Genomic DNA, 16,830 nt, shown 5'->3' on the forward strand with positions numbered 1-16,830 from the left:
GGACATAGTGGGCCGAAGGGCCTTTTTCTGTGCTGTTTGACTTATGACAGGCTGTGGTGATTGTCATGGGGTGAGGTGAGCGGTTGGTTTGGCCATTTCATTTTGCGGTCAGGGCGTCCCCTCCACTGATATGTCCGATTTGGAGTCACGGGCAGAAAAGCCAGTAGCCATTTGGAAATGTCAGGTACTATTCTGAACCGGCTTTGTATATCTTACATATGTAGCATTCTAGTTTGGAAACAGTACCAGTCATTCTCCACATTTTTACAGGGTTTTCTTTGGTCCTTCTGGTTGCAAACTCCGGTGCTGCTACTGGTCGGCCCGTCTGTCGTCGGAATTTGCCGGGGGGAGGGAGAGCAGGAACCTTGGTCGGCCACCCACCGGGGACTGCAGCAATTGGGAGCCGCTCCCGCTCTGCCCGGTGAGTCCGGGGCCGGGTGGCCACCGAGGGGAGGGACGGCGGCGGGGGAAGAGGGAGCGTGTCCCGGACTTGTCCCCACCACCGGGAGGTGCCCATCCCTTTAATCTTCCCCTTCTTAAAGGGACAGCAGCCCTCCCTCTTGGGCAGGCGATTTATTATGGGGGAGGGGTGTGGGGATGAAGTTGGATGCTCGGTCCTTTAAATATCTTAAAGGGGCAGTACCCTCCCCGCGCCAATGCTGGCTGCGAGAAAAAAAAATGGAGATGCGACGAGTCGGATGTTGGTCCCTTTAAATGTTGGTGTCTTAAAGGGGCAACAACCTGGTAGGTTGCTAGCTTCACGAGTGCGGGCGGATACTGCTCCCGTTGAATGTTGGCATCTTCTTAAATCGGCAGCGCCATCCCTCAGCTGTGAAAGCTGTTGTTTAGGTTATAGAAAGATTATAAATGAAGGAGTGTCCTGTGCTGGTCCCTTTAATTAAAGGAGTAGTGCCACATTTGTGAGGTGCCGGTAGTCTAAGAGCAGGGTGGGGTGCGTGGGGGCTTATCTGGAAAGACTTCAGCTGGGTCATTTGCCACTTCTCTATGAATATTTTTTAAAATTCGATTGGAGTTGAGTTCCAGGGTGCGGCGGCATGATTTGCTTGGATAGGAGTGGCCCTGAAGGTAGCTCCACATTGGGAGGCAGTGGTATTGTCACAGAGTATCATATCATAGAATTTACAGTGCAGAAGGAGGCCATTCGGCCCATCGAGTCTGCACCGGCTCTTGGAAAGAGCACCCTACCCAAGGTCCACTCCTCCACCCTATCCTCATAACCTAGTAACCCCACCAAACTCTAAGGGCAATTTTGGTCACTAAGGGCAATTTATCATGGCCAATCCACCTAACCTGCGCATCTTTGGACTGTGGGAGGAAACCGGAGCACCCGGAGGAAACCCACGCACACACGGGGAGAACGTGCAGACTCCACACAGACAGTGACCCAAGCCGGGAATCGAACCTGGGACCCTGGAGCTGTGAAGCAATTGTGCAATCCACAATGCTACCGTGCTGTCGTTCGATCAGTAATCCAGAGACCCAGGGTAATACCGTGGCGATTGTGTTTGAATCCCGCCATGTCAGATGGGGAAATTTGAATTTGATAAAAATAAAATCTGGAATTAAAAGTTTAATGACAACGAATCAATCGTTGTAAAATCCCATCAGGTTCACTCATGTCCTTTCAAGAAGGAAATCTGTCATCCTTACCTGGTCTGGCCTACATGTGGCTCCAGATCCATCACAATGTAGTTGACTCTTAAAAGCCCTCCGGGATGGCCCAGCCAGTGACGGCAACATCCCATGAACACATTTTTAAAAACATATTGAGTGGCTTTCCGGAGGCCCCTCATTTTCCAGATTATCCCTTCCTACCCTCACCCCCATTTCCACCAGTGCCTCAGTTGTTTATTTTAATTATCCAGGCAGAAACCAGGAGTTAAATCTTTGCCCCATCTGTCCTTTCAGGTTAATGTTAATGGCCACTGTGGTGGGCACCAGTAAATGTTGAGCCAGGGAGCTGATTGGTTAAAAAATTGTGATCTCATTTGCTATTTGTAGAATTTGGTGTACACTGTGCATTGCTTGATGTGTTTGCCTGCATTACATCAGTCACTGCTTTCAGACCACACGGGTTAGATAGAGTAAAGCTCCCTCTACACTGTCCCATCAAACACTTCCAGGACAGGTACAGCACTGGGTTAGATACCAGAGTAAAGCTCCCTCTACACTGTCCCATCAAACACTCCCAGGACAGGTACAGCACGGGGTTAGATACAGAGTAAAGCTCCCTCTACACTGTCCCATCAAACACTCCCAGGACAGGTACAGCACAGGTTAGATACAGAGTAAAGCTCCCTCTACACTGTCCCATCAAACACTTCCAGGACAGGTACAGCACGGGTTAGATACAGAGTAAAGCTCCCTCTACACTGTCCCCATCAAACACTCCCGGGACAGGTACAGCACAGGTTAGATACAGAGTAAAGCTCCCTCTACACTGTCCCATCAAACACTCCCAGGACAGGTACAGCACGGGTTAGATGCAGAGTAAAGTTCCCTCTGAATTATCCATCAATTCGGCCCTCAGCCTTGCGCTGCTTTAAATGAAAGAGAATCTTTACGTGGTCAGTTGGCTTTCCACAGCCCGATACCTGCGCAGCAACAATGCACCCTGACAACATCCTAAAACTTCCATCTATCTTTCTCCTTTCAGCCGGGAGAACGATGGCGACGGGGAAGCTGTTGCGATTCCAATTTCCTGAGCATGATGGGGCAACGATGAAGAAGATGAACGAGCTGCGTTTGGAAGAGTGGTTCTGCGATGTGACCATTCTGGTGGGGGGACTGCGGTTCCCTGGGCACCGGGTGGTGCTGGCAGCCTGCTCCCCCTTCCTGAGGGACCGCTTTCACATGAACCCCTCGCAGGAGGTGCAGGTCTTCCCAATGGCTGCATCGGAGGTGGTGCTGCATCTGCTGCTCTCCTGCTATACCGGTAGGCTGGAATTCCCATTCCGGGACATCGTGGACTACCTGACGGCGGCCAGTTGCCTCCAGATGGAGCACGTGGTGGAGAAGTGCCGGCAGTCGCTGTCGCCTTGTGTGGCCTCGCTGATCACCGAGGAGGGAGAGGGGGAAGGGCGCCCAGGCAGCCCGCAGATCGCCAGCTCCTCGGAGCGGCTGGCGCCCGAGTCGGAGAGCCTCCCTGGCTGGCCGACGGGCAAGGGCGCGGTGCCCGGAGGTGAGCCAGTAAAGGTGGAGACTGAGCCGGCACACCCGGCTCTCCCCGGAGAGCAGGAAGGCGCGGTGCCCGCTGCTGCCTACCTGGAGACTGACTGTCGCATACACTCCACGGTAGAGGGCAGCCGGGGTTGTGAAGGGGCCCTGGGTTATCCGGAGCGCGCCAAGGCCGAGGGGATGGAGGACGAGGGATTCGTAGTGGTGCAGGAAGAGCTGCAGGAAGAGGAAGACTACGAGAGCTCAGCCAGCGAGGAGTACCGCACCGGTGGCTTCTATGGTGGCTTCTACCAGCCCGCGGAAGAGTCGGCATCAGCGGCAGGCACCAGGGCAGAAGCCCCCGGGCGACCCGAGCCAGTGCACTGCTCCGAGTGCGGCGCCCCCTTTGAGCACCGCGAGCACCTGGCCGCCCACATGGTGGTCCACAAGCTCTACATGTGCCTGCTGTGCGGCAAGGTCTTCAAGAAGAACGCGCGGCTGGCCCAGCACATCAACGTGCACACCGGCTTCAAGCCGTACTGCTGCGCCATCTGCGGCAAGACATTCACCCAGAACCGCTCGCTCAAGGACCACATGAATGTGCACAGTGGCGACTCGCCCCATTGCTGCAACTACTGCGACATGCGCTTCACCCACTACAACACGCTGCGGGTCCACCTGCGTGACCAACATGGCAAGACCACCGGCAAGAACTCCACTGAGAGCAAGCTGGCCGAGATCAACGTGGTGGTGCCCTAGCCCGTGTGGGGGGTCGGGCAGTGGTGTTTTGGGGGGGGGGGGGGAGGTTGCTGGGGGTGGGATGTGAAGGGGGGATGGTTCTTCAACAGTCCCAAAAATGCAATTTGGACCCACCCTCCTGCAAAGCCACACAGCCTCCTCACCCCCTCTCTGCCACCTTTTTTTTTTAATTTAGAGTACCCATTTCATTTTTTCCAATTAAGGGGCAATTTAACGTGGCCAATCCACCCACCCTGCACATCTTTGGGTTGTGGGGGCGAAACCCACGCAGACACGGGGAGAATGTGCAAACTCCACACGGACAGTGACCCACCCAGAGCCGGGATCGAACTGGAACCTCGGCGCCGTGAGGCAGCAGCGCTAAACACTGTGCCACCATGCTGCCCTCTCTCTGCCACCTTTACCCAAACATCTTTTCCCTCTTCAGGTGCCCTGTCAATTTGGACCCGCCTTCCTGCAAAGCCACACAGCCTCCGCACCCCCTCGCTACCATCTATTTTTTAAATTTAGAGTACCCAATTCATTTTTTCCAATTAAGGGGCAATTTAGCGTGGCCAATTCACCTGCCCTACACATCTTTTGGGTTGTGGGGGCGAAACCCACGCAAACACGGGAAGAATGTGCAAACTCCACATGGACAGTGACCCAGAACTGGGATCGAACCTGGGGCCTCGGCGCCGTGAGGCAACAGCGCTAACCACTGTGCCACCGTGCTGTTCTCTCTCTGCATCTTTACCCAAACATCTTTTCCCTCTTCAGGTGCCCTGTCAATTTGGGCACAGGTGGAGAGCGGAGGTCACCAGTTGACCGCTCTACCCTCCCCCACCCATCCTCCACTTGAGGCCCAGCCTGGATTCAGTACATGCTAGTTCTGCTAAGTCGGTTCCCAATGGGAGCTGAGCATTAACTGACCCCGGTTAGTACAGGACCTGGTCTGTCTGCTCTTCCCCCCCCCCCCCCCCCCCCCCCCCCCCCCCCCACCCCCCCCGGCTCAGATTGACCTGTATACTCCCAGTAACCCTGCAAATCCATCTAGTGAGCTTGTGTTTTGCATGCTGGGCTCTCAATCGCTCTAGTTAAATTTAAAGAATTGAATGTGTAGTTTTTAATGCAGGTTTGCGATGGTTATTCATTTCAGCTCGGAGGACAATATTGGGCACGATCGTCGACTGCTTATCGAATAAAGTCAAATTTCGCAATCACTCTTATTGCTTGATAAATTTGTCATCAAGTGATCTTACTAATCTCAAACTTGGGGAAGGAACAGGATTATTAATCATTGTCAAAAACTGCGACAACAGGATTATTACTAATCTTAAAAACAGTGCGAAAAGGATTGTTCGCAATCTCAGACACAGAAATGGATTGTTACTGATCTCGAACAAGGTGGTAAGAGGATAGTTACTAATCTCAAACACAGAACAGGATTGTTACTTGACTCAAACACAGTAGGAACATGATTGTTATTAATGTCAAATGTGGTGGGAACAGGATCCCAAACACGGCACAGGATTGTTGCTAATCTCAGACATGGAAGGAACAGGATTGTTACGAATCTCAAAATGTGGAACAGGACTTTTACTAATCTCAAACACGGAACAGGATTGTTACGAATCTTAGACACGGAACAGGATTGTTACTAATTCTGTACATGGAAGAGGATTGTTACGAACCTCATATACAGAACTGTTTCTAATATCTGACATGAAATACGATTATTGCTAATCTGATACATGGAATTGGTTTGTTCCTAATCTCATACATGGAACAGGATTGTTATTAATATCATACTTAGAACTTGATTGTTACTAACCTCATATAGAGAACAGGATTGTTATTAATCTGATACATGGAATGGGATTGTTACGAACTTCATACATGGAACAGGATTGTTATTAATCACAGACAGGGTGGGAACAGGATTGCTACTCATCACAATCACACTGGGAAATAGGATTGTTACTAAGCTCAAACCCTGTGGGAACAGGAGAATTTGTAATTTTGAACACGGTGGGATCAGGAAAGTTGTGGGCAGCACAGTAGCAAAGTGGGTAGCACTGTTGCTTCACAGCTCCAGGGTCCCAGATTCGATTCCCGGCTTGAGTCATTGACTGTGTGGAGTCCACGTTCTCCCCGTGTCTGCGTAGGTTTCCTCCGGGTGCTCCGGTTTCCTCTCACAAGTCCTGAAAGACACGCTGTTGGGTAATTTGTACATTCTGAATTCTCCCTCTGTGTACCCGAACAGGCGCCGGAGTGTGGCGACTAGGGGCTTTTCACAGTAACTTCTTTGCAGTGTTAATGTAAGCCTACTTGTGACAATAAAGATTATTACACTGATCTCAAACACAAATCAATATTATAACTAATCTCAGAAAAAAAACAGGATTGTTAAAAATCGTAGACATGGAACAGGCTTGTCACTAATCCCATACATGGAACAGGATTATTACTAATCACAGACGTGCAACATGATTGTTACTAATCTCATACAGGGAACTGGATTGTTACTAACCTTAAACATGGAACGGTATTGTTATTAATTTCTGACATGGAACACAATTGTTCCGACTCTGATAAATGGAACAGGATTGTTATTAATATCATACATAGAACTTGATTGTTACTGATTTCATATGTGGAACAGGATTGTTGCGAACCTCCTAAACGGAACAGGATTGTTACTAAACTCAGACACAGGACAGAATTGTTACTAATCTCAGACACGGAACAGGATTGTTACTTAACTCAGGCATGGAACAGGATTGCAACTAATCTCAAAAGTTGTGGGAACAGGATTATTACTAATCACAAACATGGAGCAGGATTGTTACTAATCTCAGACACCGAACAGGATTGTTACTAATCTCAGACATGGAACAGGAATGCAACTAACAGTGGGAACAGGATTGTTGCTAACCACAAATACGGAACTGGATTATTACAAATCTCACACACAGAAATGGATCGTTACTTATCTCAGACACAGAACAGGATTGTTAGTAATCACAGACATGGTACAGGATTGTTTCTAATCTCAGACTCAGAACAGGATTGTTAATAATCTCAGACTTGGAACAGGATTGTGACTAATCTCAGACACAGAACAGGATTGTTAGTAATCACAGACTCGGAACAGCATTGTTAGTAATCACAGACACAGAACAGGATTGTTACTAACCTCAGACATGGAGCAGGATTGTTACTAATCTCAGACACAGAACAGGATTGTTACTAATCTCAGACATGGAACAGGAATGCAACTAATCTTAAAAACAGTGGGAACAGGATTGTTGCTAACCACAAATACGGAACTGGATTATTACAAATCTCACACACAGAAATGGATCGTTACTTATCTCACACACAGAACAGGATTGTTAGTAATCACAGACATGGTACAGGATTGTTACTAATCACAGACTCAGAACAGGATTGTTAATAATCTCAGACTTGGAACAGGATTGTGACTAATTTCAGACACAGAACAGGATTGTTAGTAATCACAGACTCGGAACTGCATTGTTAGTAATCACAGACACAGAACAGGGTTGTTACTAATCTCAGACATGGAACAGGAATGAAACTAATCTCAAAAATGGCGGGATGGGTTTGTTGCTAATCACAAACGTGAAACAGGATTTTTATTAATCACAGACACGAAAATTGATTGTTACTCATCTCATACACGGAAATGGATTGTTAGTAATCTCAGATATGGAACAGGATTGTTACTCATCTCAGACAAGGAACAGGATTGTTACTAATCTCAGACAAAGAACAGGATTGTTAGTAATCTCAGACACAGAACAGAATTGTTACTAATCTCAAACATGGAACAGGATTGTTACTAATTTCAGACATGGAACAGGAATGCAACTAATCTTAAAAACATTGGGAACAGGATTGTTGCTAATCTCAAATACGGAACTGGATTATTACAAATCCCAGACACAGAAATGGATTGTTACTAATCTCAGACATGGAAATAGATTGTTGGTAATCACTGACAAGGTAAAAGATTGTTCCTAATTTTAGACACAGTACAGAATTGTTCCTAATCTCAGACTCGGAACAGGATTGTTTCTAATCTCAGACCCGGAACAGGATTGTTACTAATCTCAGACACGGAAATAGATTGTTAGTAATCACTGACAAGGTACAACATTGTTCCTAATTTTAACACGGTACAGAATTGTTCCTAATCTCAGATCCGGAACAGGATTGTTACTAATCTCAGACTCCGAACAGGATTGTTCCTAATCTCAGACTCGGAACAGGATAGTTACTAATCTCAGACACGGAACACGATTATTATTAATCTCAGACACAGCAGAATTGTAATTAATCTCAGATACGGAAATGGATTGTTAGTAATATCAGAAATGGCACACGATTGTAATTAATCTGAAACGTAGACCGGAATTACTACTAATCTCAATCATGAAACAGCATTGTTACTAATATCAGACTCAGAACACGATTGTTACTAATCACGAAGACGGAACAGGATTGTTACTGATCCCAAACATGGAACAGGATTGCACCTAATCTCAAAAACATTGAGTAAAGGATTGTGTAAAGGTCCTTCCTGTTTGATCCTGTTTATTCCTTGTTTGATCCCTTATTTCCACTTTCTCTTATTTTTGTTGTTGCATTTTTGATCCCTGGATGTTTAATGGACCTGTGACATTCAGGCTAAACAACCTGTGCCTTTAATTCATACATAAGGCTGTGCTGTGGTGATTGGAGATTAGATGGCCTCAGTGATGACTTGGTTTGATTGATGTGCTGCTGGCCAACGAATTGGCCCAAAAAGCTGTGCTCTGCCCGGTAACAGATGGTCATTGGATCTCATCCCACTGGACTGATATCGAGCTTCAAGGGTTTTTGGTTTCACTTTTGATTCTGCAGCTTTAATGGAGGTTCTAATTATTTCTCACCCAGAAGGTCCAGCTAAACACTCTTCAGAAGGCCACCGTGAGGACATTCACTCTCTCCAGTAAGTTTGGGTACCATTTTCTCGAGGCTGCAAAGGCATGACGTCACCACAAGCTGGAAGCAGGGGTTTGATGTGAAATGTAGTATCTTAAGAAAAGATAAGCCTGAGTGCGAGCCTTGAGTTGAAGGCCCAGTTTGATAAGAATTAAAGTGACCCTCCAGAAGGCCTGCTGCCTGTATACTGTACTGTTAAATGAGTCTGCAAAGAAGACCATCGCCAGCTGTATACCAAAGGCTTTGATCAACCAGCGTTCTCTGAGGAACGCCTGCTACAGAACAATAATTGAAAACAAAGACTCATCTTTGATCTTCGCCCTTACTATTTCCACCCCTCCCCCACCTCACCCCAACCACACCCTCTGTGTCTGTTGGGCTTGTGTGTGTTGGTCAAGGATGGGACAGTTAAAGGGGTTAGTAGGTTACCTTGCTTGTTATTCAGTTGGAATTATTGTATATTTCTCCATTACCCACATTAGCACAGTGGTTAGCACTGTGGCTTCAGAGTGCCAGGGTCCCAGGTTCAACTCCCGGCTTAGTCACTGTGGAGTCTGCACGTTCTCCCTGTGTCTATGTGGGTTTCCTCCGGGTGCTCCGGTTTCCTCCCACGAATACCCAAAGACGTTAGGTAATTTGGACATTCTGAATTCTCCCTCTGTGTACCCGAACAGGCGCCGGAATGTGGCTACCAGGGGCTTTTCACAGTAACTTAATTGCCATGTAAGCTTACTTGTGACAATAAAGATTATTATTTACCCGTGTTATAAATAAACAGTAATTGTGCTTCAACTTACAAACCTGGTGACTGTAATTATTGGGCAGCCAAGGGCCAAATACGGGAATTTTTAAACAAAATATTTTTTATTCTCCTTTTTCACAATTTCTTCCAAATTTACACCCACTAACAAACAATAATCAATAACGAATGCAATGTCAATCCGCATATCACTAACAACAATCCAATCCTCCCACCCAACCCCCCAACAACAGCCCGCATGTTAACATATTAAAAAAGGAATCGGGAATCCCCCACAATCACCATTAACACATACAGTCCCCCTCCCCCAACCCGCCGATCCACCCCCCCAAATGTTCGATGTAATCCAATTTTCGAAAGTGCATAATGAATAACGCCCATGAATTGTAAAACCCCTCCATTCTTCCCCTCAGTTCAAACTTAACCTTCTCAAGCGTCAAGAATTCCAGCAGCTCCCTCCACCACACCAAGGGCACAGGGTGGAGAGGTTGATCTCCATCCCAACAGGATCCGCCTTCGGGCAATCAACGAGGTGAAGTCTACACCATCTGCCTCCTCACCCGTTTCCAACCCCAGCTGGTCCGACACCCCGAATATGACCTCCAGAGGGCCCGGGTCCAGTTTCACATGCACCACTTTAGAGATTCCTTTCAGTAATCCTCCAGCTTTGGATAGGACTAAAACCTATGAAAGTCCTTTGCGGGGCCCTCGCCATAATGTTCACGCACACCTTCTACCCCCTCACAGAGCCCCTGGCATCAGCACCTCCTCCAGCAATGTGGAGGCCGGCTCCACCAGGAAGCTCCGTATCTCCTTCTTGGCAAAGTCTCAAACCTGCATGTATCGAAACATTTCCCCCTGTTCCAGCCCATACTTCACTCCCAGCTCATTCAATCCTGCAAACCGACCCCCAAGAAACAAATCTTTTAGTGTCCTAATTCCCTTCTCTGAAAATTTCCATCCCACTTCCCTGGCTCAAATCTGTGGTTCTCCCGAATCGGCATTTCCCTTGACCCTACCCCCAACCCAAAAGTGATTTGGGCTTCTACGACCCATACTTCATTGGATCCTTATCTTTTTTAAGAAACAAGGAAATCAATGCCTGCCCCAAAGTTTGTGGCAACACCCCCTTCCCTATCATCTCCTCAAACATCCCCACCCTCAGGGGTGCCAGCTTATCCTTGAATTTTTTAATAATATTCCACCGGAAACCCATTCGGCCCTGCCACCTTCCCCCACTGCATCTTCCCAATCGCATCTTTTATTTCCTGCTCCACTATCGCCCCTTCTAATGTAGCCCTGCCCCCTCCCCTAACCTCGGGTACTCCAGCCCATCCAGAAATTCCTGGATCTCCCGGTCTCTCCGAGGTGGCTCACACCTGTACAACATCACATAGAATTCCTTAAAGACCTTGTTAAAGACGGGAATTTTTATAAGAAATTATTGGTTCATTCATTTGTGTTGTGACTCCGTGGCACGTGGGGCTAGAATTGACTGCTCACTTTCCAAGAGTGGCGGAATAATTGGTACTAATGACAAACATGGAACAGGATTGTTGCTAATCTCAAATACGGAAATGGATTTTTAGTAACCTCTGACACGGCACAGGACTGTTACCAACCTCAGACATAGAAATATATGTGCTTAAGGGCAGCATGGTAGCATTGTGGATAGCACAATTGCTTCACAGCTCCAGGGTCCCAGGTTCGATTCCGGCTTGGGTCGCTGTCTGTGTGGAGTCTGCACGTTCTCCCCGTGTGTGCGTGGGTTTCTTCCGGGTGCTCCGGTTTCCTCCCACAGTCCAAAGATGTGCAGGTTAGGTGGATTGGCCATGACAAATTGCCCTTAGTGTCCAAAATTGCCCTTAGTGTTCGGTGGGGTTACTGGGTTATGGGGATAGGGTGGAGGTGTTGACCTTGGGTAGGGTGCTCTTTCCAAGAGCCGGTGCAGACTCGATGGGCCGAATGGCCTCCTTCTGCACTGTAAATTCTATGAAATGGATTGTTGCTAATCTCAGATATGGAATGGATTGTTACTAATCTAGGACAAGCAACAGAATTGCTACTAATCTCAATCATGGAACAGGATTATTACTAATCTAGGACACAGTACAGGATTGTTACTAATTTACAGGCACAGAACTGGATTGCTCCTAATCTCAAACACAGAACAGAATTATTACTAATCACAAATATCGAATAGGATTGTCACTGATCCCAAATATAATGGGATCAGGATTGTTAGTAATATCAAACACATTGGGAATAGGATTGTTCTTAATCTAAAATACAGAAAAGCATTGCTTACTAACCTCAAACATGGAACAGGATTGTCACTAATCTCAGATACGAAATAGGACCATCACTAATCTCAAAAACTGTGGGAAAGTAATTGATAATAATCTCAAATGGTGGGCTTAGGATTGTTACTAATAGAAAACACATGGGAACAGGATTGTTATTAATCACAAAAACTATAAGAAAGGATTGTTTCTCATCTAAAACTATGTTGATAAAATTGCATCTAACCTCAAACACGGTGTGAACAAGATTGTTACTAAACTCAAAACTAGAAACACAATTGTTACTCAGCCCAAACAAGGAATACTAGAAACACAATTGTTACTCAGCTCAAACAAGGAATACATTTTGCAATAATCTCAAATACAGAGGGAACAGGATTGTTACAAATCTCAAACAGAGCGGAAACAGGACTGTTACTAATCTAGGACACAGAACAGGATTGTTACTAATCTCATAAACAGAACAGGTTTGCTACTAATTTGAGACACTGAACAGAAATGTTACTAATCTCAGGCATGGAATAGGAATATTACTATTCTCAGGAATTGTGGGAACACAATTGTTACTAATCTCAAACTGTAGGAAAGGGATTTTTACTGATCGAAAATATATGAGAACATGATTGTTACTCATCTCAAACACAAAACAGGATTCTTTCTAATCCGAGACACAGAACAGAATTGCGACAATCTCAAACATCAAAAGGATTGCCACTAATCCCATATAAAATGGGAACAGGATTGTTGGTAATCTCAAACACATTGTGAACAGGATTGTTACTAGTATGGAAATTGGGAACACAATTGTTACTCATCTCAACCATGAAACAGATTTTGCAATAATCTCAAGTACAGAGGGAACAGGATTGTTGCTCATCTCAAACATGTGAGAACAGGACTGTTACTAATCTAGGACAGAGAACAGGATTGTTATTAATCTCATCAACAGAACAGGTTTGCTACAAATCTCAGACACAGAACAGGCATGTTACTAATCTCAAGAACTGTGAGAACATGATCGTTACTAATCTCAAACTGTCGGAAAAGGATTGTTACTGATCGAAAACACATGGGGACATGATTGTTACTCATCTCAAACATGAAACAGGAGACACAGAACGGGATTGTTACTAATCTCAACATCGAACAGGATTGTCACTAATCCCATATAAAATGGGTTCAGGATTGTTAATCTCAACATCGAACAGGATTGTCACTAATCCCATAAAAAATGGGAACAGAATTGTTAGTCGTCTGAAACATGCTAGGAAAATAATTGTTACTAATCTCAAACAGGGAACATGGTTGTTACTAATCTAGAGCACAGAATAGGATTGTTACTAATCTCAGACAGGTAACAGGATTGTTACTAATCTCATACATGGAACAGGATTATTACTGATCTCAAATACAGAACGGGATTGTTTTTTTTCAATAAATTTAGAGTACCCAATTCATTTTTCCAATTAAGGGGCAATTTAGCGTGGCCAATCCACCCACCCTGCACATCTTTGGGTTGTGGGGGTGAAACCCACGCAAACACGGGGAGAATGTACAAACTCCACAAGGACAGTGACCCAGAGCTGGGATCGAACCTGGGACCTTGGCACCGTGAGGCTGCAGTGCTACCCACTGCACCACCATGCTGCTCAGAACAGGATTCTTACTCATCTCAGACAGCAGACAGGATTGTTGCTAATCTCATATACAGAACAGGATTATTACTGATCTCAAACACGGAACAGGATTATTACTAATCTCAAACATCAACCAGGATTCTCGCTAATCCCAAATACAGTGGGATCAGGATTGTTAGTCTTGTCAAACATGCTGGGAATAGGATTATTACTACAGAACAGCATTTTTTACTCACCTCAAACACAAACAGAATTTTCATTAATGTCTAACACCAAAAAAGATTGTTACTAACCTCAAACACCAAACCGTATTGTTACTAATCTCAATACTGAACCATATTGTTACTAATCTCAATCATAGAACAGGATTGTTACTAATCTCATACACTAAACAAGGTTGTCATAATCCCTATCATGGAACAGGATGGCTACTAATCTCCAACACCGAACAGGATTGTTACTAATCTCAAACACTGAATGGGATTGTTATATTCTCCTACACAGGACAGGATTGTCACTAATCTCCAACACAGGGGGCAGGATTGTTACTAATTTAAGGCACAAGGGAACATGATTGTTACTAATCTCAAACAAGATCTGGATTATTACTAATCTCAGGCATGGGGGAACAGGGTTGTTACTAAACTCCAGCAAAGAACAGGATTGTTATTAATCTCAAACACCAAACAGGATTGTTATTGATCTCCAACACGGAACAGGAGTGTTAATAATCTCAGGCACAGGGGGAACAGGATTGTTCATAATCACAAACACAGAACAGGATTGTTGCTAATCTCCAACATGAAACAGGATTGTTACTAATCTTCAACATGGGACAGGATTATTACTAATCTCAAACTTGGGGAAGCAGAATTGTTACTAATCTCAAATGCTGAGCAGGATTTTTACTAATCTCAGACACAGTGAGGAAACAGGATTGTTACTAATCTCAAACACTGAACAGGATTTTTACTAATCTCAGACACAGTGAGGAAACAGGATTGTTACTAATCTCAGACACGGGGAAGCAGGATTGTTACTAATCTCAAACACTGAACAGGATGTTTACGAATCTCAGACACAGTGGGGAAACAAGATTGTTGCTAATCTCAAACACCAAACAGGATTGTTACTAATCTCCAACACGGAACTGGATTGTTACTAATCTGAAACACCAAATCGGCTTGTTACTAATCTCCAACATGGAATACGATTGTTACTAATGTCAGGCAGGGGGAAGAGGATTGTTCCTAATCTCAAACACAGAACAGGGTTGTTGCTGATCTCCAACATGAAACGGGATTGTTACTAATCTTCAACACGGAATAGGATTATTACTAATCTCAGACAAAGGGAAGCAGGATTGTTACTAATCTCCAACATGGAACAGGATTGTTACTCATCTCCAAATTGGAACAGGATTGTTACTGATTTCAAATACAGAAGAAGATTGTTTCTTCTCTCAGACAAAGTGGGAACAAAATTGTTACGAAACTGAAACACGCTGAGAACAGGATTGTTACTGATCTGAAAAATCGGGTTAATTATAAATCACCCTCATCTGTATGTGCCGAATTTCCGGATTTGTGTCTGGTTTGACCCCATGAAATCTGCTACCAATTGAGCCAAAGCTTTTGCTGGAACTGCTACTGAGGGGGCTCTATCAGCAAGTCTAATATTTCATTCTGCCATATTATCAACTTAAAGAACTTTTAATTGAGCAATAACTATTGAAACATAATTTTACCAATTTATAACTGGTCAGTGGTTGGAGCAAATGAAAATACAATCAACCGGTGGGTTTGTTGCCTCAGTATTTGTATATTTGTGGAGTTGAAGTGTTGCCAGTAACTACAGCGTCAAGCACCAGAACAATCCAATTCAAAAGTGATCCAGTATTAAATATCCTGAACCAAGTGCAATCATGTTGGAACGTTCCAGTGTCAGATATATTCATTCTCATGTGACAGAGGATCAAGAGCCAGAGCAATACATTGCCAGCGGAATTGGATCCCAGAGCTACCCAGTGTTAGTGTGCTGGAGTCACCTCATTGAAAAGTGACAAAAGGCATCCACTGATGGACACACCCAGTGATAGGGACAGATTGTGTGTGAGAGAACCATCCAATAGTTAGTGCGAATGTGATACAAGTGGACTGAAAGAGACGGAGCACCAGCGAGATGCAGTGCCAGAGATATCCAGGTGCGACCGTGGCTGAAGTTAGACAAAGGAGAACCAGTGGATTTATTTAGATTTCCAGAAGGCCTTTGACAAGGTGCCACATAGGAGACTGTTAAATAAGTTAAGAGACCATGGTGTTAAGGGAAAGATCCTGGCATGGATAGAGGATTGGCTGACTGGCAGAAGGCAGAGAGTGGGGACATCGGAGTCTTTTTCAGGATGGCAGCCGGTGACTAGTGGTGTGCCTCAGGGGTCTGTGCTGGGACCACAACTTTTCACAATATACATTAATGATCTGGAAGAAGGTACTGAAGGCACTGTTGCCAAGTTTGCAGATGATACAAAGATCTGTAGAGGGACAGGTAGTATTGAGGAAGGAAGGGGGCTGCAGAAGGACTTGGACAAGCTGGGAGAGTGGGCAATGAAGTGGCAAATGAAATACAAAAGTGTGAGGTTATGCACTTTGGAAGGATGAATTTAGGCATAGACTATTTTCCAAATGGGGAAATGCTTAGGAAATCAGAAGCACAAAGTGACTTGGGAGTCCTTGTTCACAATTCTCTTAAGGTTAATGTGCAGGTTCAGTTAGCAGTTAAGAAGGTAAATGCAATGTTAGCATTCATGTCAAGAGGGTTAAAATACAAGACCAGGCTGTATAAGGCTCTGCTCAGACCCCATTTGGAGTATTGTGAGCAGTTTTGGGCCCCATGGGCAGCACGGTAGCACAAGTGATTAGCACTGTGGCTTCACAGCGCCAGGGTCCCAGGTTCGATTCCCCGCTGGGTCACTGTCTGTGCGGAGTTTGCACGTTCTCCCCGTGTCCGCGTGGGTTTCCTCCGGGTGCTCCGGTTTCCTCCCACAGTCCAAAGACGTGCAGGTTAGGTGGATTGGCCATGCTAAATTACCCGTAGTGTCCATAAGGGTTGGGAGGGGTTATTGGGTTGCGGGGATAAGGTGGAAGTGAGGGATTAATGTGGGTCGGTGCAGACTCGATGGGCCGAATGGCCTCCTTCTGCACTG

At 45.5% G+C, this 16,830-nt stretch overlaps 1 protein-coding gene across 4 annotated transcripts; it reads left to right on the top strand.

The window, feature by feature from the left end:
- Positions 1-356: 356 nt before the first annotated feature.
- Positions 357-9,728, top strand: LOC140390392 (uncharacterized). Of its 4 annotated transcripts, none has more exons than XM_072475524.1 (2): positions 357-421; positions 2,678-9,728. In XM_072475524.1, exon 2 carries the CDS (start codon positions 2,689-2,691, stop codon positions 3,934-3,936), a length of 1,248 nt encoding a protein of 415 aa, XP_072331625.1. In that variant the 5' UTR covers positions 357-421; positions 2,678-2,688; the 3' UTR covers positions 3,937-9,728. The 4 variants fall into 4 exon arrangements, with proteins under 4 accessions (XP_072331625.1, XP_072331626.1, XP_072331623.1 ...); XM_072475525.1 differs by having other exon boundaries at positions 401-509; XM_072475522.1 differs by lacking the exon at positions 357-421 and adding an exon at positions 524-744.
- The last annotated feature ends 7,102 nt before the right edge of the window (positions 9,729-16,830 follow it).

The sequence above is a fragment of the Scyliorhinus torazame genome, chromosome 14 (genome assembly GCF_047496885.1).
Source record: "Scyliorhinus torazame isolate Kashiwa2021f chromosome 14, sScyTor2.1, whole genome shotgun sequence".
NCBI classification, from domain to species: domain Eukaryota; kingdom Metazoa; phylum Chordata; class Chondrichthyes; order Carcharhiniformes; family Scyliorhinidae; genus Scyliorhinus; species Scyliorhinus torazame.